The sequence below is a fragment of the Dermacentor andersoni genome, chromosome 10, assembly GCF_023375885.2.
Source record: "Dermacentor andersoni chromosome 10, qqDerAnde1_hic_scaffold, whole genome shotgun sequence".
Classification (NCBI taxonomy): domain Eukaryota; kingdom Metazoa; phylum Arthropoda; class Arachnida; order Ixodida; family Ixodidae; genus Dermacentor; species Dermacentor andersoni.
This window is the reverse complement of record NC_092823.1, coordinates 74,801,797-74,819,688: the sequence shown is the minus strand read 5'-3', so window position 1 is coordinate 74,819,688 and position 17,892 is coordinate 74,801,797. Positions and strand designations below refer to the sequence as shown.

The 17,892-nt window shown below is 50.2% G+C and overlaps 1 protein-coding gene across 3 annotated transcripts in view; it reads right to left on the bottom strand.

Annotated features, from left to right (window-relative positions):
• The window catches only part of LOC129380689 (uncharacterized), a 202,644-nt gene that overhangs the window by 13,098 nt on the left and 171,654 nt on the right, over positions 1 to 17,892 (bottom strand). For all 3 annotated transcript variants that reach the window (XM_072284772.1, XM_072284771.1, XM_072284773.1), the window contains one exon: positions 4,347 to 4,442. In XM_072284772.1, the coding sequence (XP_072140873.1) occupies positions 4,347 to 4,442 (96 nt within the window). The remainder of the gene's footprint in view (positions 1 to 4,346; positions 4,443 to 17,892) is intronic.

The window sequence follows — 17,892 nt, the reverse complement described above, 5'->3', positions numbered from 1 at the left end:
AGCGTCCCCTAGAACGGGAGCGCGCTCTGCTGACGGGGCGCCCGCTGGATCGGGTGCGCGCTCTGCTGTCGGCGTGCTCCCTGGATCGGGAGCGCCCTCTCGTTGCCGAAAGGCCCCGGGAAGGGACCGCGCCTGCCGCGCTGGCATCACGAGATCCTGCAGCCACTTGCGCCTCCCGGGCGCGCCGTCGGCGCTGCCGCCTCCGACGCACAATGTACGGCACCTGGAAACGCTGGCTGCACCTGCGGTCGGCCGTCGGGTGCGCGCCTCCACAGATGGCGCACTTTGGGTCGCACTGATGATCTTCTGGTGGGGAAACCATGCCACAACCGCGGCATTTCCTTTTGTCCTCGCCTTTAGGGCAGACGTCTGCTCTATGGCCGAGCTCTCCACACGTGTAGCAAACGTCTACTTGCCTGCGATACAGGACGCAAGGCAACATGACCGTCCAGCAGACCACGTGATTCGGCACCCTTTGTCCTTCAAAGAGCACAACGATCGTGGGGGTCTTCTTGATTCTTCGTACTTCTAATGCCTCGGGGTTTCGGTGGTTGACAATGAGCGCCTTTAGATCGGCGTCGCTGATCTCGGGGTCCACCCCCCCGCACCACTCCCTTGCAGGTGTCATCCGATGCCGCCACGTATGCTGCCACGTCGAAGGGCCCCTCCTTCGTGTGGATTCTCTGGATCTTGGCGTAGGCGCGCGCATTCGCTTCATGCGGCGTGGAAATAACTAGGATGTTCTGGATGCCATTGGGGCACACCGTGTCATCCCGCACTTGCGTCGGCGCCAGGGCCGCCGCCATGGCCAGCACCCGGGCCAGGTGTATCAAATCCGTCTTCTTTAAGTCCAGCCCCCCTCGAGGTCGGACGATAATCTTGAATTGCTCCCTCGGTAATCGGGGGAGCCTCGAGGCGTCCACGATACGCTTCAACGCGCTCCGTGGTGCGGCAGTGCGGCTGCCGCGTTTCTCGCCTTTTTTCTTCGCTTCGGGCCCCGGCATCCGCGGCTCGCCCGGCCCGGTCTTCTTCTTCTTTTTGCCCAGCGCTGTTACCCAGCCTGAGCACTCCGCATCCTCCGGACTAATATCCATGCCTTCAACAATCACCACGCTTGGATTGGAGGCCATAGCGCCGCGTCTCGCCGCCACTCGCCGAGAGTCTCGAGCGAGCGTCTCGCCGACCGGCCACCGCTCTGCCGTTAAGGCTCAACCAGACGTACGCGTTCCAATGCGTCCGCACACGCCGCGCTGACTCGACGTCGCGTGGCGCCCGACGGAGGAAGAGGGCGCGCACCCAAACGATGCACGAGTTGCCGCGCGTAGCCGCGCGTCTCGTCGCGGCGGCGCAGTGTTGCTAGCTTGCCATGTTCAAGGCAGTCTAGCCTTCGCTTAACGGCCACGTTAAGCAATGTGTTACATATTAGACAGTTTTAGTTTAGCGTCAGCAACTATAGCGTACGCTATACGCTATAATATAGCGTACGCTAAGCAGCGCACGTTTTCTACAATTTTAGTTGACCGGCGATATCTTCGAATCTCAGAGGCCATATGCCGTTGTTGCGGCTATTTCACGCCATTAGCGACAGGTGGCGCTGATCTCTCGAATGTTTCTTTCGTTAGGCTTCGACTCTTTCGAAACGAGAAGCGATCTCGAAAACACTACGAGGTTATCCATAATACTCTGTCGTCGAAGCGGCCTGAGACTAAGCGAAAGCCGTTTACACAGTCATTTGCTACGAACGAAGTGCATTTTACAAAAGCAACGCCAAATTCAATTCGAAGCGGGCAGCCGGGACCGCCGCCATGTTTCCCGCAAGCTCCGCAAACCCCGCAACAACGCTAGGGTGACCCGGGCTTGCCTGAACGTCGCGCGAAGAGTCGTTCCGGAAGTGACGTTGGCTTGCCGTGGTCATGTGAGGTGTGTCATGCTACTGACGCGAGCGGCAGCTTCCGGCGCGGGCGCAAAAATTCTAGCCGTTGTAGGTCTCCACGCCGCCGCACGCCGACACGCGAAACAGCCTCCGCGCCTGACGCCGTACGCGCCCAGGCGTGGTGCGGCGCGTGCGGGCGCATTGGAACGCGTACGTCTGGTTGAGCCTTTAGGCTGAGCGCGTTAGGTTTAGCGGCGCGCCAGCGTGGTCCACCAGAAACAGCTCGGCGAAAAGTCACAAAAGCACCCACCGGTGAAAGCTCGGTGTCCTCCGGTTCCTTGCGACCAACCGCGTCGAATACTGCAATTGCGTAACGTGGCAGCCAAAAGAACCTGCCAAAAACATTTAACACAGCGGGAGCCGATATTCAGCCGTCCGCACTGGTCGGCTCTTCTTCTTCTTCTCGTTCCAGGGCAACGTAACTTTTTTCAGAACGCTCGCCAGTTTTCCACTAAGAATAGAGTAATCGGCGCCGGTAACCATAAGTGCACTCACCGTTTTGCCGTCGATCAACACAGGTATGTCCAGTGAAATCTTATTCGCGGAAACTGGTTCGGGCGTCATCGTGTTTTCGTTATTCTGCGGTCGGCACGATACGACGTCTTGAGCGCATCGAGTATCAGCGGCCCCGCATCGGAAGGTCGCTGACGTCAGTTTTCCCGGTGTGGACTTGGTGATCGCCCTTGCGTCGTCCTCCAGGTGGTATCGCGAGCAGGGAAATATCGCCGCGGTGAGGGTGAGCGTGACTGCCGCTGCGATGGGCCCGGTCTGCGCTGCTGTTCGAGGAATTCTGCGATGTCGGGTGGCCTTTGGCCAAACCTAGGTCAAGGTGAACCGATAGAAAAGCCCCGCAGTCCGAGTCGTCGGTAGGGGCACTCCCGATACACATGACCAGCACAGCGGTCGTCGATCGGGTGCTCGCCAAACCTCTGATTTCCTCGCGGTTGTGCGGCGATCGTCGAGATACGGTAGCGGAGTTGTCGGAGCGGCTTGCGCCGATTGCAACGCGACTGGCGGCGCCACATAAGTAGGTGCGAAAGCTTGGACGGGGCTCAGTAATGTTTCTGCGTACGTCATGCGCCGGGATTCGGTTGGCAGAGGTGGTGCTTCACTGCTGGAAAGAGATGCCTGCAGTGCCTGCTGTACTTCGTTGCGTACGACGCTGGCGAGGGAGCTGACTGGAGTTGGCGACGTGCCGTGGTGCTTCTGCAGCTCGTCGCGAACCACTGAGCGAATCAGCTCGCAAAGTGAGGCGACGTCGCACCCTAAGCCTACCGGCGTATCCGGAGTGCAGGCGGCATTTACTTGTCGGTGGTACAAGTTCGACCGTTGCTGAAGAGTCTACTCCATCGCGGTGGCTTCGGTGAGGAACTCCGCAACAGTCTTGGGCGTATTCCGAACAAGACCGCCAAAGAGCTGCTCCTTTACGCCTCTCATCAGATGATGCACCTTCTTCTCTTCCGACATGCTCGAATCGGCACGCTGAAACAGACGCGTCATGTCCTCCACGTACATCGTGACGCTCTGGTTGGGCTTTTGGACGCGTGTCTGAAGGGCCCGTTCCGCTTTTTCTCGGCCAACGGGGCTGGAGTAAGTCTCCAGTAGCTTGCGCTGGAACTCAGGCCGGGATGACAGGGCACTTTCACGGTTCATAATCCACGTGCGAGCACCATCCTGGAGGCTGAAGTAGACGTTCCTGAGTTTTGCGTTGTGGTCCCACTCGTTGAACGCAGCCACGGGCTCGAACTCCGCCAGCCAGTCTTCCACGTCTTCAAATGTGTCGCCATGAAAAGCCGTCGGTACTTGGGGGTTCAGCAGCGTTAGGTAAGTTGATGTCACCCGTTCCGTAAAAGTCGCAGTGGTCGCAGTCATCACTTTTTCCTGGAGGTTTCCAAATTCTGGGGCAAGGCCTCGGATTCACCAGCTTGTGTGGTGAACTGGAGTCAACTCCAACTGTGGGGCGAGGTTCTTGCTGCCCAGTGGGGTCTCCTGCATAAGTTGAGCGTACCCAGCACATCCACCAAATTGTCGCGTATACCCTCCTGGAGTATACAAGCTCAATCAAGATCCAGGCGGTTGTACTTTACAAAAACGCAAGCGGCGACGCGTGATGCCGAGACGAACCTCGTTCTCCTCTTCTTCAAGAGACTGCCATATTGCCACACCATGTGGCAATATATATATATATATATATATATATATATATATGTGTGTGTGTGGTTTTTTATTGCTCACCTCCACTCCAAAAGTCTCCGCTCATCGTTTGAAGAATTGTGGCAACTTAAACGTATAAGCCACCTTTGCATGTGGCATCCGGACCGCTAATCTCGCGGCCCTAGTAAACATACCTTTACATTAAATTTTAAGGCATTTCAAAGGAATCATGACAACTGTTGAAACACTAGGTACTTACTTCCTGGTTGCGGGTATTCCCCGATAATGACGCAGTGGTCATTGGCGTGCAAAACTGGGTACTCTGACTTAACATCGGGAGGTAGGGTTCGAGGATCTGGAAAGTTAAAATTACTTGGTTTAGGATATAGTCTCAGAGAAGACGTCGTAAAAAAGACAGTTGCGTAAAACTCCTCCAGCAGAGCTCAATTTTGCCCCCTGTGTAGTACGCTTTACCCTTGAACTATATATTATAAAAGACGGAGAGTGTTGTGTGCAGTAATTCTCCTTTCAGCAAGCTTTAGGGGGCTCTTGCTTGCACATACGCTCTCCGAGTAACACGACATTGTAAATTTAACGTTGGCGTTATGGCCCTTATAATTGTTCGTGTTAGGTTGATCTTAGTGTGCAGCTTGAGCGTTTGCATCACTTGCTATAAGATATTGCTCATGAATTTACTCTCCAAGTTTGCCCTGCTCAATTTCATATGTGGAGCTTTAGTGCGTGAGCATGCTAGGGCTACATCACTCGTAAATTTGTCATCCGTCTCTCTGTAGCGCACGCCATGGTGCGCTTCATATGTATACATTGAGTCATGGGGGGTATTTATGGCAATGTCTTCAGGCCTATATACGACTACTGAGATTTACAATTAAGGCTATATATTCACATGCATGTGCAGGGGCCGTGTGAGGCGCTGTCATCAACAGCGGTTATTCCCATCTTCTTCATTCCCACTCATTTCCAATCTCATTTATTCTCACTCTGGGGTGTGTGCCCGTGGGTCGAGGCCGGTGCTTCTGGGAGAGCTGGAAAGCATCCGCGCCATTTGGTACTTGGGGCCCTATACCGTAAAACTATTCCAATATGTTCTTATTCCAATATTCTGACGTCAAATTTGGGTAATCGCCGACGCAAGCATCAGGCGGTCACTAGCAGGGTTGTCTTAACAGACCAATCAAACGCTCTCCTCGTTCATACCGTTATGAACGTATTTTTTTGCTTGAAGAACGAATAACATTGCCTACACTGAGCGGCTTGTCTTATTTAATTGGCTCGCAAGAAGCGAGGAGCACGTTCAAGTGGAGAGGGAATAGATGTGGCCGAACCACTGCACTGAAAATCGATAACCGGATGAGGACGGTGGTGCCGCCGTCTGTGATTGTTCCGCTTTCCCTTACTTACGGTGGCTCGTCGACAATCGCGGCGGCATGCAATGGAAGCTTAAGAATGCCACTAAAACGTATCCTGAGCAAAGAATAATTGGCAAAACGACATCGTAAACGTGCCGAAAGTGCTCGAAAACGTTGCACGATTACACAAAAAGCTATAATACACGCAAATAAACCCATGCTCTCCGGCAGGTCCGAGCAGCCAGTGCCTGAGCGATCGGCGAAAGCCACATTTTATTCCCTTCGGAACGGGGCAGCCTGCGGCTATTCAGAAGAAAATTCAGCTTTGTTCGGCATAATAATGCATCTTTAAAGCGTGAATGTCACGTTGACGCGGTGAGTTTTTGCAGTTTTGTGACGTCGCGTGACAGGCAGGTGAAGTGGGTGTGGCCCGAAAACTTTTGACCAATAGCCGAGGGCTAATGGCGAAAGGCGTCGAATCAGAAATAACAATTTTTATTTTGTTCGGTCAAATCATGCATAATCAGTGTGCACACGTCATATCAGATGGGGAGCTATCGTGGTTTTCGTGACGTGACGTCGCGTGACAGACAGGTGAAGCGGGGGTGGTCGAAAAAGTTTTTCACCAATCGCGGAGGACTGATTGCAGAATTGGAAAAGTTTGGAATAGCTTTACGTTATAGCACTCCTGGTTACGGGCAAGTAAAGGTGGTGGTCCATGCTTGTCTGCCTGTTTGAGTCTCTTAGATCCTGAACTGGTCCCACGGTGGGATTCAATGTGGACTGAGGCCAGTGGCCCACACACGGCCTGTTGAGGCCCCCAGAGAGCGACACAGCCAGACAAGCATATAGCAACATCTTTACGTGACCGTATGCACGTGCCAACTACCGCGGCTACTTTTGAGATCCCTTGGAAAGCGCGGCCGCGTGACACAGGCGCGTGCCGTGGAGCGGGCGTCATGATTCTGATGGCTTGTGTTGATGGCAGCAACCAACAATATATACATATATTCGAATACATATATTGGACTGGGCAGAAATCTTACGCACAGCGTGACATGTCCTACTAGGGGTTTAGTTCATTTATATTCGAGTGTTAAAATTATTGGCTTCAACAATATGATAGCTGCGAAGGTTCCAAAGATTAAGACACATTTCCTCTGCAACCAAGCAAACTTTGGATCAGCAGCTCTTATTCGAAACCCGGCCAATTAGGGTGCTACATCGCATGTTGCTGAGCACGCACCAGCGCATAAATTTTTCAATGCTATATCAATTGTATGGACATGCGAAGCGCGTTTCTGCCGTTGGCGTCGCCGTGTAGTTCGGTATAAATTACACCCCTCCCCCCCCCGACAAAATATTACGGACCATGAAACCTGAGAAAAAACTGAATATCTGCGAACTTCATAACGCACCCTGATATTTGCATTTCGGGCCACGATTATAATATGCTAACAACGTTGTCGTGCACTGTTTTACTGTGTACCGCCAGAGACAGCTCGGGAATTCAACGTTTTATGAGCCCCCGTGGTCCGCAAACTTTTGTGACCGGACGTGCAAGGGTAATAAAATCGTCGCCGCACGAGCCGTATGCGATATGTGCCAGTGAAAGCGTGCGAGAGGGAGCCGGCGAGCACGGCTCAATGTCAAACCCGCAGCGGACGAAAGCGCGAAGGAAGCCTTCCATGGTCAATGTCGATGAACGTCGATGGTCAATGTCGGTGAACGGCCGTAAACTATGCATAAAGGTGAGTAGCCCGTAGTTCGTTGGATAGCGGTGTTGTGAGCAAACGTCACAAAGGGTAAAAGCTTGTCCCAGTTGTCGCGGTTTAGTCCGATATACATAGATATAATATCTGTCATTGTCGATGAAATCGCTTTGTTAAGCCATTCGTTTGAGGGAGATATACGGATGTCGTCTTACGAACTGTGTTACAAGCTCCGAGTACTTCTTTCATCATTGTTGACATGAAAGTCTTACAGCGGTCACGTAACAATACGCGAGGTGCACCACGACGCAGCACAATCGCTTCCAGAAAGAAGCTGGCAACGTCTGAGGCCGAACTAGAGCGTAGAGGAGCGGTCTCTGCGTAACTTGTGAGCTGGTCAACAGCTGTGACGTTCCATCCATGACGTAGCGGCGTTATGGGCAGAGGGCCGACTGGGTCTATCCAAACGATGGCAAAGGGTGTCTCGGGACATGGGATGGGCTGTAAAAGCCCAGCAGGAGGCGAAATCAGTCGTTTCCGCCGTCGACACTGGACGCAAGGAGTGACGTACTTGGCCACAAAGGTAGACATGCCTGGCCAAAGGAAATGGCTCCTAACGCGGTGGTCTGTTTAGTTGAAACCAAAATGGCCAGTAGATGGGTCATCCTGAAGGAGTTGTAAATGCAGCGGTGCCGCACATCGTTATCAAGCTTAAATAGTCGCAGTTGTCCACGTAATGTGGCATTTGGTGCAGAAGTAGTTCCGCACAGGCATGGGATAATGCTGTTGCAGTAGGGTCAGTGCGTTGACACGATGCGCCAGTAACCGCTAGAGGTAATAACGGGAGTGGAGACTTAGTCTCATCATCAATGGCGTGCCATGGAGAGATGTACTCGAAGATATTAGTGGCTGGGGGCAGCCAAAGAGAGCGTCGGCGTCTTGATGCTTTTTCCCAGACTTGTAGACAACGTCAAAATGGTACTCTTGTAAGCGGTTACCAAGCAACCAATGCCCCCAGACAAATTTTTGATTGACGACAACCAGCATAAGGCGTTGTGGTCGGTTACGACCGTGAAGTGACGTCCATAAATATATGGTTGGAATATTCGTATCGCCGAAACTAATGCGAGACAATCCTGTTCTGTGATCAAGTAGTTATTTTCGGCAGCCGTTAATGTGTGACTGGCATATGCGACAACCCTCTCTCCTGAGGTGGTATCACGCTGTAGAAAAACAGCACCGATCCCATGGCAACTAGCGTCGGTGTGCAAAACGTTGGTGCGCTCTCATCGAAGGGGTACAGGACTGAGTCGGCGGTTAATGCTTGCTTCAGGCCTTGGAAAGAAAGTTCGCAGCCGTCTGTCCAAGGGAAAACAGTGCCCGACGTGAGAAACTTGTGCAGCGGTGACGCCATGGCAGTAAAGTGACTGATGAAGCGGCGGAAGTGGGATGACAGGCCCAAGAAACTTCATCATTTTTTATTTTCCGGGCGAGGAAAGAGAAGCATGGCAGTAACCTTGTCGGGATCTTGTCGAATGCCATCTTTGCAGATAGAGTAGCCCGACACTTTGATGTTCTTTCTGGCAAAATGACAATTCTTTGAGTTGAGTTGGAGTCCAGCGTTGGAAATGCATGTGAAAACTTCGTCCAGATGCTCAAGGTGGTAACGAAAAGTTACAGAAAAATAACCATGTCACCTAAAGAGCATAGATAGGTCTTCCACTTAAGGCCACGTAAAACTGTGTTGATCATGCGTTTAAATGATGTAGGAGCATTACATAAACCGAAGGGCATGAAGTTGAACTCGTAAAGCCCGTCTGGTGTTGCAAAGGCTGTGTTGTCCTTGTCCGCTTCGTGCATGGGGATTTGCCAGCACCCGCATGGGAGGATTAGACTAGAGAAATATTCTGCACCCTGGAGAGAGACAATGGCATCATTGATTTTTGGCATCGGATATACGTCCTTACGCGTGATCTTATTAAGGGCTCGATATCATACAAAGCCGGCTTTCTTGCGAGCCAACACAACAGGAGACGACCAAGAACTGGGTGATGGCTGAAGGATGTCGCATTTGGGCATGTCATCAACGTTATCCGCAATGATATTCCGTTCTGCGGAAGAAACGCGATACGGGCTGCGGCGTACAATCGAAGTGCCTTCGGTTTCGATGTGATCTACTGCGGCGGAAGTGCGCCCCAGAAGCTTGGAGTGAACGTCAAATAAAGCGCTGTGTTTCTGCGTGAGTGCCAAAAGGTCTTCTTTCTGCGCAGCAGTCAGATCGGGAATCATCGCGGCCATTAAAACAGCGGCAGCAGTATGGTCATCAGTTGTGGTAGACAAAGGAGGTGATTTGGTGCGAAGCAGTACCTGCGAAAGAGGTTCGGTGTCAGTAAAGCAAGTCACACTAGTGCCCTGGAAGAGCACAACTGGCGAACATGTAGAGTTACGAACAGCGACGAATGCTCTACCGTCCTGAAACCGCACCAGGCTAGGAGTAAAGCTAAGCCCACCAGAAATACTGCGACCGCTGGGCTTAAGGAACGCATCGCTATTAACAATAGTGTCGGTAGTCAGTGTGAGAATATCCTCATTGCCCGCAGGAATGAAGCAGCCTGTAGACGTGACGAAATGTAGGCTGTCAGCATCGACAGCGGACGAAGATTCAGTGTCCGTCATATGAATACTTCGCTAATGGCAAGAGAAGAAAGCTGAGGCGGAGGACAAGAATTCCCATCTCAAAATCATCGCGTAGCTACACGAAGACAGCATGACAATCTGAATGTGGTGAAGAATGCCATCAATGAAAGCATGCCCAGTGCAAACACCGAAGGGCTGAGCAATAACTGCATTACCTCAACGAAGAAGGGGGCCATTATACGTTGCCTTCACTTTTCGGAATCGAGAACACAAATCAGTACTAATATTGGAACGTGATGCACTTGTGTCAACCAAGGCTTCGGGTCGGACATCTTGCGTTGTAATACGGAAGAGGTGGTGGTCTTGTAGTAATAGGATTCAGGGACACGTGCGGTGCAGGTGCCTGGTGTGGTGTCTGCTGGGAGGGTGGCACTATAGAGGCAACCTGAGCGTAAGCTGCCGTAGGGATAGGGTGCGGGCTCGGAACTTGCGGGAAGGTCACGGCAGCAATCTCTTCCCTCACAATATGGCGGAGACCACCACCAGGAGGCGTCACATGGAACTCAGGAGGGGTTGACGAAGTTTGGGCGTGCAGTTCCTCACAGATGATGGAGCGAATCAAGGCACATAGCTCGCTGCCGTTAGACGCCTTGAGATCAGATGTGTCAGGCTGTAAGCGGAGCATATAAATATCTTCGAGACGCTGGCACGCGCAGATGATGTCTGCAACGGTAGTGGGGTTCAGCACTACAAGAGCATTGAATGCCATAGTTCGAATAGCCTTGAGCACGTGGCATACACGGTCACTCTCTGCCATGGAGGTGTTCACGCAGCGGCAGAGGGCGAGGACGTCCTCTATGTACGAAGTCTACGACTCGCCCGAGTTCTGAACATGCTAAGCAAGCTTCTTCTTGGCGATATCATAGCGGAGAGACGAGTTCGCGAAAATATGTCGTAGGTGAACTTTAAAGGTGCTCCGGCTGGCGAAATCGTGCTCATAATTGTAAAACCAAGTTTTCGCGAGGCTGGATTGATAGAAGGCGATGTGAGCAAGATGTGAGCAAGCAACAAGACGACCTCGCGCGTCTATACGAGAGTCGCCCCACAGGCAGCTGTGCGCATTTAAATCGCCACGAACAACATAAGGTTCTGGCAATTCGTCTATAAATGACTGGAATTATAGTTTGTTTAACTTGTAGTGTGGGGGTACGTAAAGCGAGCAAATGGTGACGAGTTTATTTAGAAGAACAGCTCGAACCGCCACGGCTTCAAGGGGCGTTTGTAGCTGTAAACGCTGACAGGAAATACTTTTATGAATAAAAATGGCAACACAGCCTGATGATAAGACAGCATCGTCGCGATCTTTGCGAAACTTGACATATGGTCGGAGAAAGTTTGTGTGTCCTGGTTTTAGGTGCGTTTCCTGTAGACACAGCGCTTTTGGATTGTGTTTTTGGATAAGGTCTTGCACGTCATCAAGGTTCGTAAGAAGACCTCCGACGATCCATTGAATTATTTGTGTATCCATATTGGAAGTAAATAGGTGCTGTGTATACGGAAACAGAACTATTAATTACAGAGATTTCAGACATTAGAGTACATAGCTCTTTCGAGGCCCTGTAACCGGGGTTTTGCCCTTCTTGAAGCGTTCGAGGGAGCCTCGCCGCTCCTTAGGCACTTCGTGCGCCTTAGGGATAGGTGTAGTGTCCATTGCCTCTTGAGAGGCGCCGGACACGTGCTCTTGCGAGCGAGAAGTTTCCCGAGAGAGTCCCGTCTTGGAGGGCAAGACCCCTGCGCCCACCAGCCCGGAGGTCAATGGGGCTCCCTGAGGGATTTGGCTGCGCCGGCTGTTGCCAGCGCTGGAAGAGGCCGGGGAGGTTGGGGCAGTCTCGGCTACGCCCACCTTCGTGGTTGATGGTCCCTTCCGCTCGGTTGGTGGAGCAGCACTAGCTGTGACCACCGTGGGGGCAGATGGTGTAACTGCCGGCTCACTGTTTGTGGGTCGCAGGACAGCCGCCGGAGGCCGTTGTGACGCTGCCCCCTAGCGCGGCACTTCGGCAAAGCTTTTCTTTGGCAGGTATGCCACCCGCCTTCATGCCTCTTTGAACGATATATTCTCTTTTACTTTTATTGTTACAATTTCTTTTTCCTTCTTCCAAGAGGGGCACGACCGCGAGTACGCGGCGTGATCCCCGTCACAGTTTACACAGTGGAGAGAGTTCTCAGAAGCTTCAGTGGCGTGTTCAAGGGCTCTGCATTTTGCATTTGTTTGGCGGCCCCGGTAGCTCTGCGAACTGTGGCCGAAACGCTGGCATTTGAAACATCTTCGGGGATTCGGCACATATGGTCTGACACGGAGCTTGATGTACCCGGCCTCTACAGACTCGGGCAGAATACTTGAAGCAAATGCGAGTATTAGGTGCTTCGTTTGAATTTCTTTTCCATCCCTTCTCATCTTAATTCTTCTCACATTGACAACATTCTGCTCACTGACTCCTCCAGGAGCTCAGCCTCTGTCAGCTGGAGCAAATCGTCATCAGAGACAACGCTGCGGGTGGTGTTCAGAGTGCGGTGTGGAGTTACTGTCAAAGAACCATCCCCAAATGATACTAGACTGGGCAACTTTTCGTATTGTTTCTGATCATGCAGCTCTAACAGGAGATCACCACTTGCCAGACTTGATACCTTGTAGCCTGAACCAAGAACATCAGTTAAGGACTTGGAATATAAGAAAGGGGAAATGTTTCGTACTTGTTTATCGGATTTTTCTGAGTGGATCATATGGTACCGTGGGAAGTTCGGTCTTTGACGTCCAAGGAACTGGAAAACTTCATCGGTGCGCCCTCTTTTAATTTGTGACGTCTCTGCTTTGCCTCCAACACTGCTGAGCGGTGATAATTAACCGTGAATGACGCCACCTGTTCAGTAGTGAGCTAGTGAGTAGTAGCGAGAAAAGGGTCTTGCTCGAAACTATGCTGCACCCACACTTAAATTTAATGATGAAGACTCGAGTTATGAGTCAATACGACAGCAAAGCAGATACAAGCTCTGAAGGCGACGATGTTTTCAGTAAGCATGAGCCATCCGCAGCTGTTCAGCGGCGAGTCTCCTTTGCGGGCTTGAACTGTCTCCTTCCTTGTGCGCGCTTGTCTGTCGATATTTTTGCAGGGCCTGAGAGATCTACTGATTATCTTCAGGGTGCATAGTTCGCTTGGTTACGATGTGCTGCTATCGGCAGCAAAGAAACTTCCGTTTACACCAAGAAGGCCACCCGTAGCGCATCTCGGCCCAGCACTATGGATGAGCACAAGACAGCTTACAACGGCATGGGATTTCTTTCCACTCTCCTTCTCTGCAGAGGTGGTAAAAACAATCTGTAAAAATGCAAACAGTTATGCATGGATCAGTAATATCGTAGTTGCCCAGGTACGCTGAGAGCGATCGGTCTTGGAAGAGGTGCATGACTTTACACGAATTGGTGAAGTACGTTCCATGGACTTTTCATCGGGCCATCCTACGAAGATGCCGACGAGGCGGAACTGCAAAATGTGTGAGTACCGAAAAGTTGAAGAAAAACCAGACGTTTTGCGACACAAGCGAAGAGTGCACCTATGCTTCGCAAAATTCAGAAACTGCTTCACCATTTGACATGAGCAATGAACTGGCCTTAGTTTCTTTTTTGTGTCTGAACAAGCATTCATTTTTCTCAAACAATATTGCTGGTTCATATATCCTTGAAATGTATATTCTAAATTTCCTTTCATAATCATATTTTGGCAGATATCATGCATTTTTATTCTTGTTTTTATGAACTGCAAAAATGGCGCTTTCTATAATTTTTATGTTTTACGTAATGTTTTTTTGTAATTTACTTTTTTCAGAAACAGCGTTTCTTTATGCACAGTATGCTTTGCTGCAATGTGGGCTGGAATAATACTTATAATTGTTTTAGTGGCAAATAATTTTAATCCGATACCTATAAAAAACGGCAATTTTCTCGCGGTAACGAAACAGTGAAATCGCCGCACGAAACATTTTCTTCTAACACGAAGTGATGACTCCCTTGAATGAAGTCTAAGGGGCCCTTTATTGAATATAGCAACAAGTTACTGATATTGCTAATAGGGTTTCGGCAGTCAAACAATGCATTCGAATAACTCAAGGGAAACGGGGTGAAAGTCTCGTGCCGGAAGTGACCGTATTTAACTAACGGCCCAATGAATTTGAATATCATGCACGACAAAAAAAAATTATACTTGATAGAGTAGCAGAGACCAATGGTGAAACGTGTGCTAAGACAGCAGAAAAAAATTAATATCATGAGCCATTCCACTCTGTGAAGGTGATTGGTCATGGAAACTATGAAGCAGAAGACAAAAAGGTGACACAAAACTTTGAACAAAAGTTCGAACACATGTGTGGTCTTGATCGGTGGTTATCGTCACGAAGGTACGCGCACACCATTTTTTTTATACATCCACGTTCAGTCGTGGTATACATTCGTGTTTATTTCGAGATATGCTGAGGCAAAGAATTTGAGACCAAAATCACCGCACGGAGTGGCAGTGGGCAAGTGCCGTCAACGCCTTCGCAGCGGGAGGGGCAGCATTGGAACGCTGACATGATGGGCGGCAACGGAGCCACTGTGGAAAACGACGACGACGAACTCGCGAGCAGTGGCACGAGCGCGTTCGTGTCGTTACACCGAGGAGCATCAACGAGCCAGCTGTGGTAGAATACGACGACAAACGCGGAGCTGTGGTACGAGCCGTTAATGATGATGATAGATGTTGCTCACAGAGATTTGTTGACGGACACGAAAAATGCACGGAATCAGTGCCATAAATGTGCGTAGATTTAAAACTATGGCTCATAACCAAAAAACGCGTCCTCCTTTCTAATCGTAAAGGAACTAACATCATCATCAATGGCTAAACCCCGTCCCCCCCCCCCCCCCCCCCCACCACGTGGCAAGCAAAAATGCAAGGCCCATCCCTCGTGCAATGCAGAGTGTACAAACCCTCAGCAAAATGAAGCGCACGTTGCATAATCATTAGAATCACGATGCAAAGTTCATAAACGCAGTGTCTCGGCTTCAAATAAACAGAAGGCCCGCTCTCACAGTTGCGTTCCATCGCCATTGCGAACGTCTCAGAAGCAAAGCAAGTGGCTGCCTGGCATGCAATCTCCAGCTTTCGCTTAGACAGCGACACATGCTCCTATTTGGTGATTTACACTTAAACATTCACACTAACGCGGCATTTCTAACCAAAGTGGAGCGAAAGCTAGGATTGGACTTGGTCAGTCGCAAGAAGAGTGTCACTACAAACAGGAGAACGTGCATAGACTCGGTGTTACAGAACCGCAGTGCCGTTAAATAGTTGCGGCATATCTCCTGCTGCTTTACGTACCATAAGTCTATGGTTATGTCTCAGAACGTCGAGAAGCCACCGTGGAGCCCCAGAGACGGTGTGAAATTAGAGGATCTCTTAGCAATGGATGACGCTAAAAATGGACTTTGACAAATAAACAGTCATGACGTACAACAATCATGTGTATTTAACTGTGTTCGGGTAGCGTTACACATTCGTAACATTCACTGGGGATAAGCAAGCTGCACCTATACGTAGTGCTTCATAACGGTGGTGTTTACGTAGCGCACGAAGGTAGGAAAAGAAGGACAGAGACGAGTAAAGAGCGATATGAACCACGACCAACTCGCCCATGAATCCACCCTTGTACGTATTACACTAAGTGTTTGCAAGTCTTCATGAGAACGTCGACCTAAGGGGCCACACGTGCAATTCGCACTGCGGTTCGTCATGTCTTGCAAGCAGTCTGACCCATCAGATAACACATCTTAATGGATTACCAAGTGCACTGCAACCTTTCGACTTTACGTGTTACAGGAGTGTAACATGCTGTCGAAATTTATACAGCGAAGATGTGAAGGGGCAGTTCCCGCAGGATCGTGTCCGTGTGTTAACACAAAACAATCGTCATCAGGAGTTGCTCCAGCATCGTCGTCTTCTTCCACAGCTGGCTCGCGGCGGAAGTGAAGCAGGCGTTAAACAATCCCCATACGTGGGCCTATATCGAAGATAATGGAATGCCGGGCCGACCCACGGTGGAGGTGACGAAGGTGTTAAATGGCCCCTGAGGCGGTTAGGGCAAATTTTGTGGACTTGTAAAGTACATCTAAAGTTAATCATCCGGCCCACAATTTGTGTGAGGAGTCTCATATTAGGATGATTACGAGTTACCCACCTCCATAGCCACGCATTTTCTTCTCAACTCCTACGCCGAGTGATAAGGCTAAGCTACGCCTTCACTGGCTCTGCGTCGTCATAACACGTCATGTCGTCTATTTCCAGTTCTCTAGGAGTGAGCGCGCTGAGCCTCTCCAATCATTGAGTTTCAAACCGCAACTGCTTGAGGGAACTCAGGCGCTGGTGTCCATGGGAGTTGCAATGAGAGTGATTGTACAAGCATGGGAATTAGGAGGTGTACATGAATTTGCCTAAACTTCGTCATTCTGACTTCATACGGCCTTGTGACTTTGCAAACTCGTCATTTTCAACAATGTACTACGTAATAATGAATTAAATAAGCATTATTAAAATTGTCCGATGGCAGGATTCAAACACAGGACCTGTAGCACATCTATAACTAAATATATAAAGCCATCGACGCCTGCATCTATAGGCGATGTGAAACGCCCTTATGAATTTATTGTGGCCGTTCGAGTTCCTTGAGACGCTTGGTGCGTTTGATGTGGCCATCTAGACAAGCTCAATCGTTGCAATAATGAGCGATTGTGCGTGTTCGTAGTGTCTTCTGCTCTTCGAAGGGTATAGATGTCCCTGAAATATCAACAATGAAGGCATATAAAGTGTAATCTACAATGCCACAAGAACGTCTGAATCCAGAAGCACATCCTGTACTGTAAGCAAATCCATGTACTTCCCATCATTCCCATGGTGCGTCATCGACTGCAGCACCAGAGTTCCCTCTAGTATATTGTAGGAAACTACGTCTCCAACCTCTCCGCCAGCTGCTTGGCAGTGGACCCCAAGCGAGAGCTATTGAAGCAGCGCGCGTTGCGAGCATTCTGTGACAGCACCGAACGTGTCTGGTATTCCGGTAACCACAGGCGAGCTGGGCGTTTTGACGGATGGGTGGAGGCATAAACTCAAGCTGATGATGGAACTTTAGCGTAGACGTACGTGAGCGGCCTAATCGGTCAGCACGGTACAGCCACCTGTTGGCGCACAGATTAACCAGCCAAAGAAAGAGCTAATATTGCTCTACCCAAGTGTAACACATGTTAAACATTTACGAAAACAACGTATTAATGATTACACTCCTGCAAAGAATTTACACCAGCAGCAAAGAAAAATACGCTTCATTACTGCTACTGTGTTTCGTTGAGCTCTGTGCCACCAAGTGGCTAGACCGTGCAGACCACTCACGTTTGCGCTTCTGCTCATCCCCTGAAACGGCACGTTCAAACGGCCAGGCCCTGTCCCGTTGCGATTGCGTTTACCCGAATACCGCACTCGCGAAACGCTATTGTGGTAGTAATCCTCCGGTGTAAAGTGACGGCCGCAAACGCGCAAATCCTGGCGCCGATCCTTTAGCGACAGTCTGATGCGCTGCAGCCACTCCGCTTGTTTGCTACCTTGCAGAGGGACACGATATCGCAGATTGACATATTGCCAGTCATTGCTTTTCCACCCCACAGCGCAACAAAAGCGAATCATGGTGCTCGCGAAAAGACTGACCGACACCGACCACAGAGCTCTCGTTAAAACGGAGCACGTTGTGACAAAGCAGACGACGCTTGTTTTGTGCCGGAAGTGCTGAAGTGTAGTGAAAGACTGTTCATATGCATTCGGTTTCTCTTACTTTCTTTTTATAGAAACAAAGTAACTAACCTTCCAACTATATTGAACATCATTTGTTTACCATAAATTTGAAAAGAATTATAGATAGCGCACGCTGCGCAACGAATGGAATAGCTTGCACTACTGGTGGCATTAGGGCAATTTATGTCAAATGTTTAGCGGCAGCTTAAAATACAGTA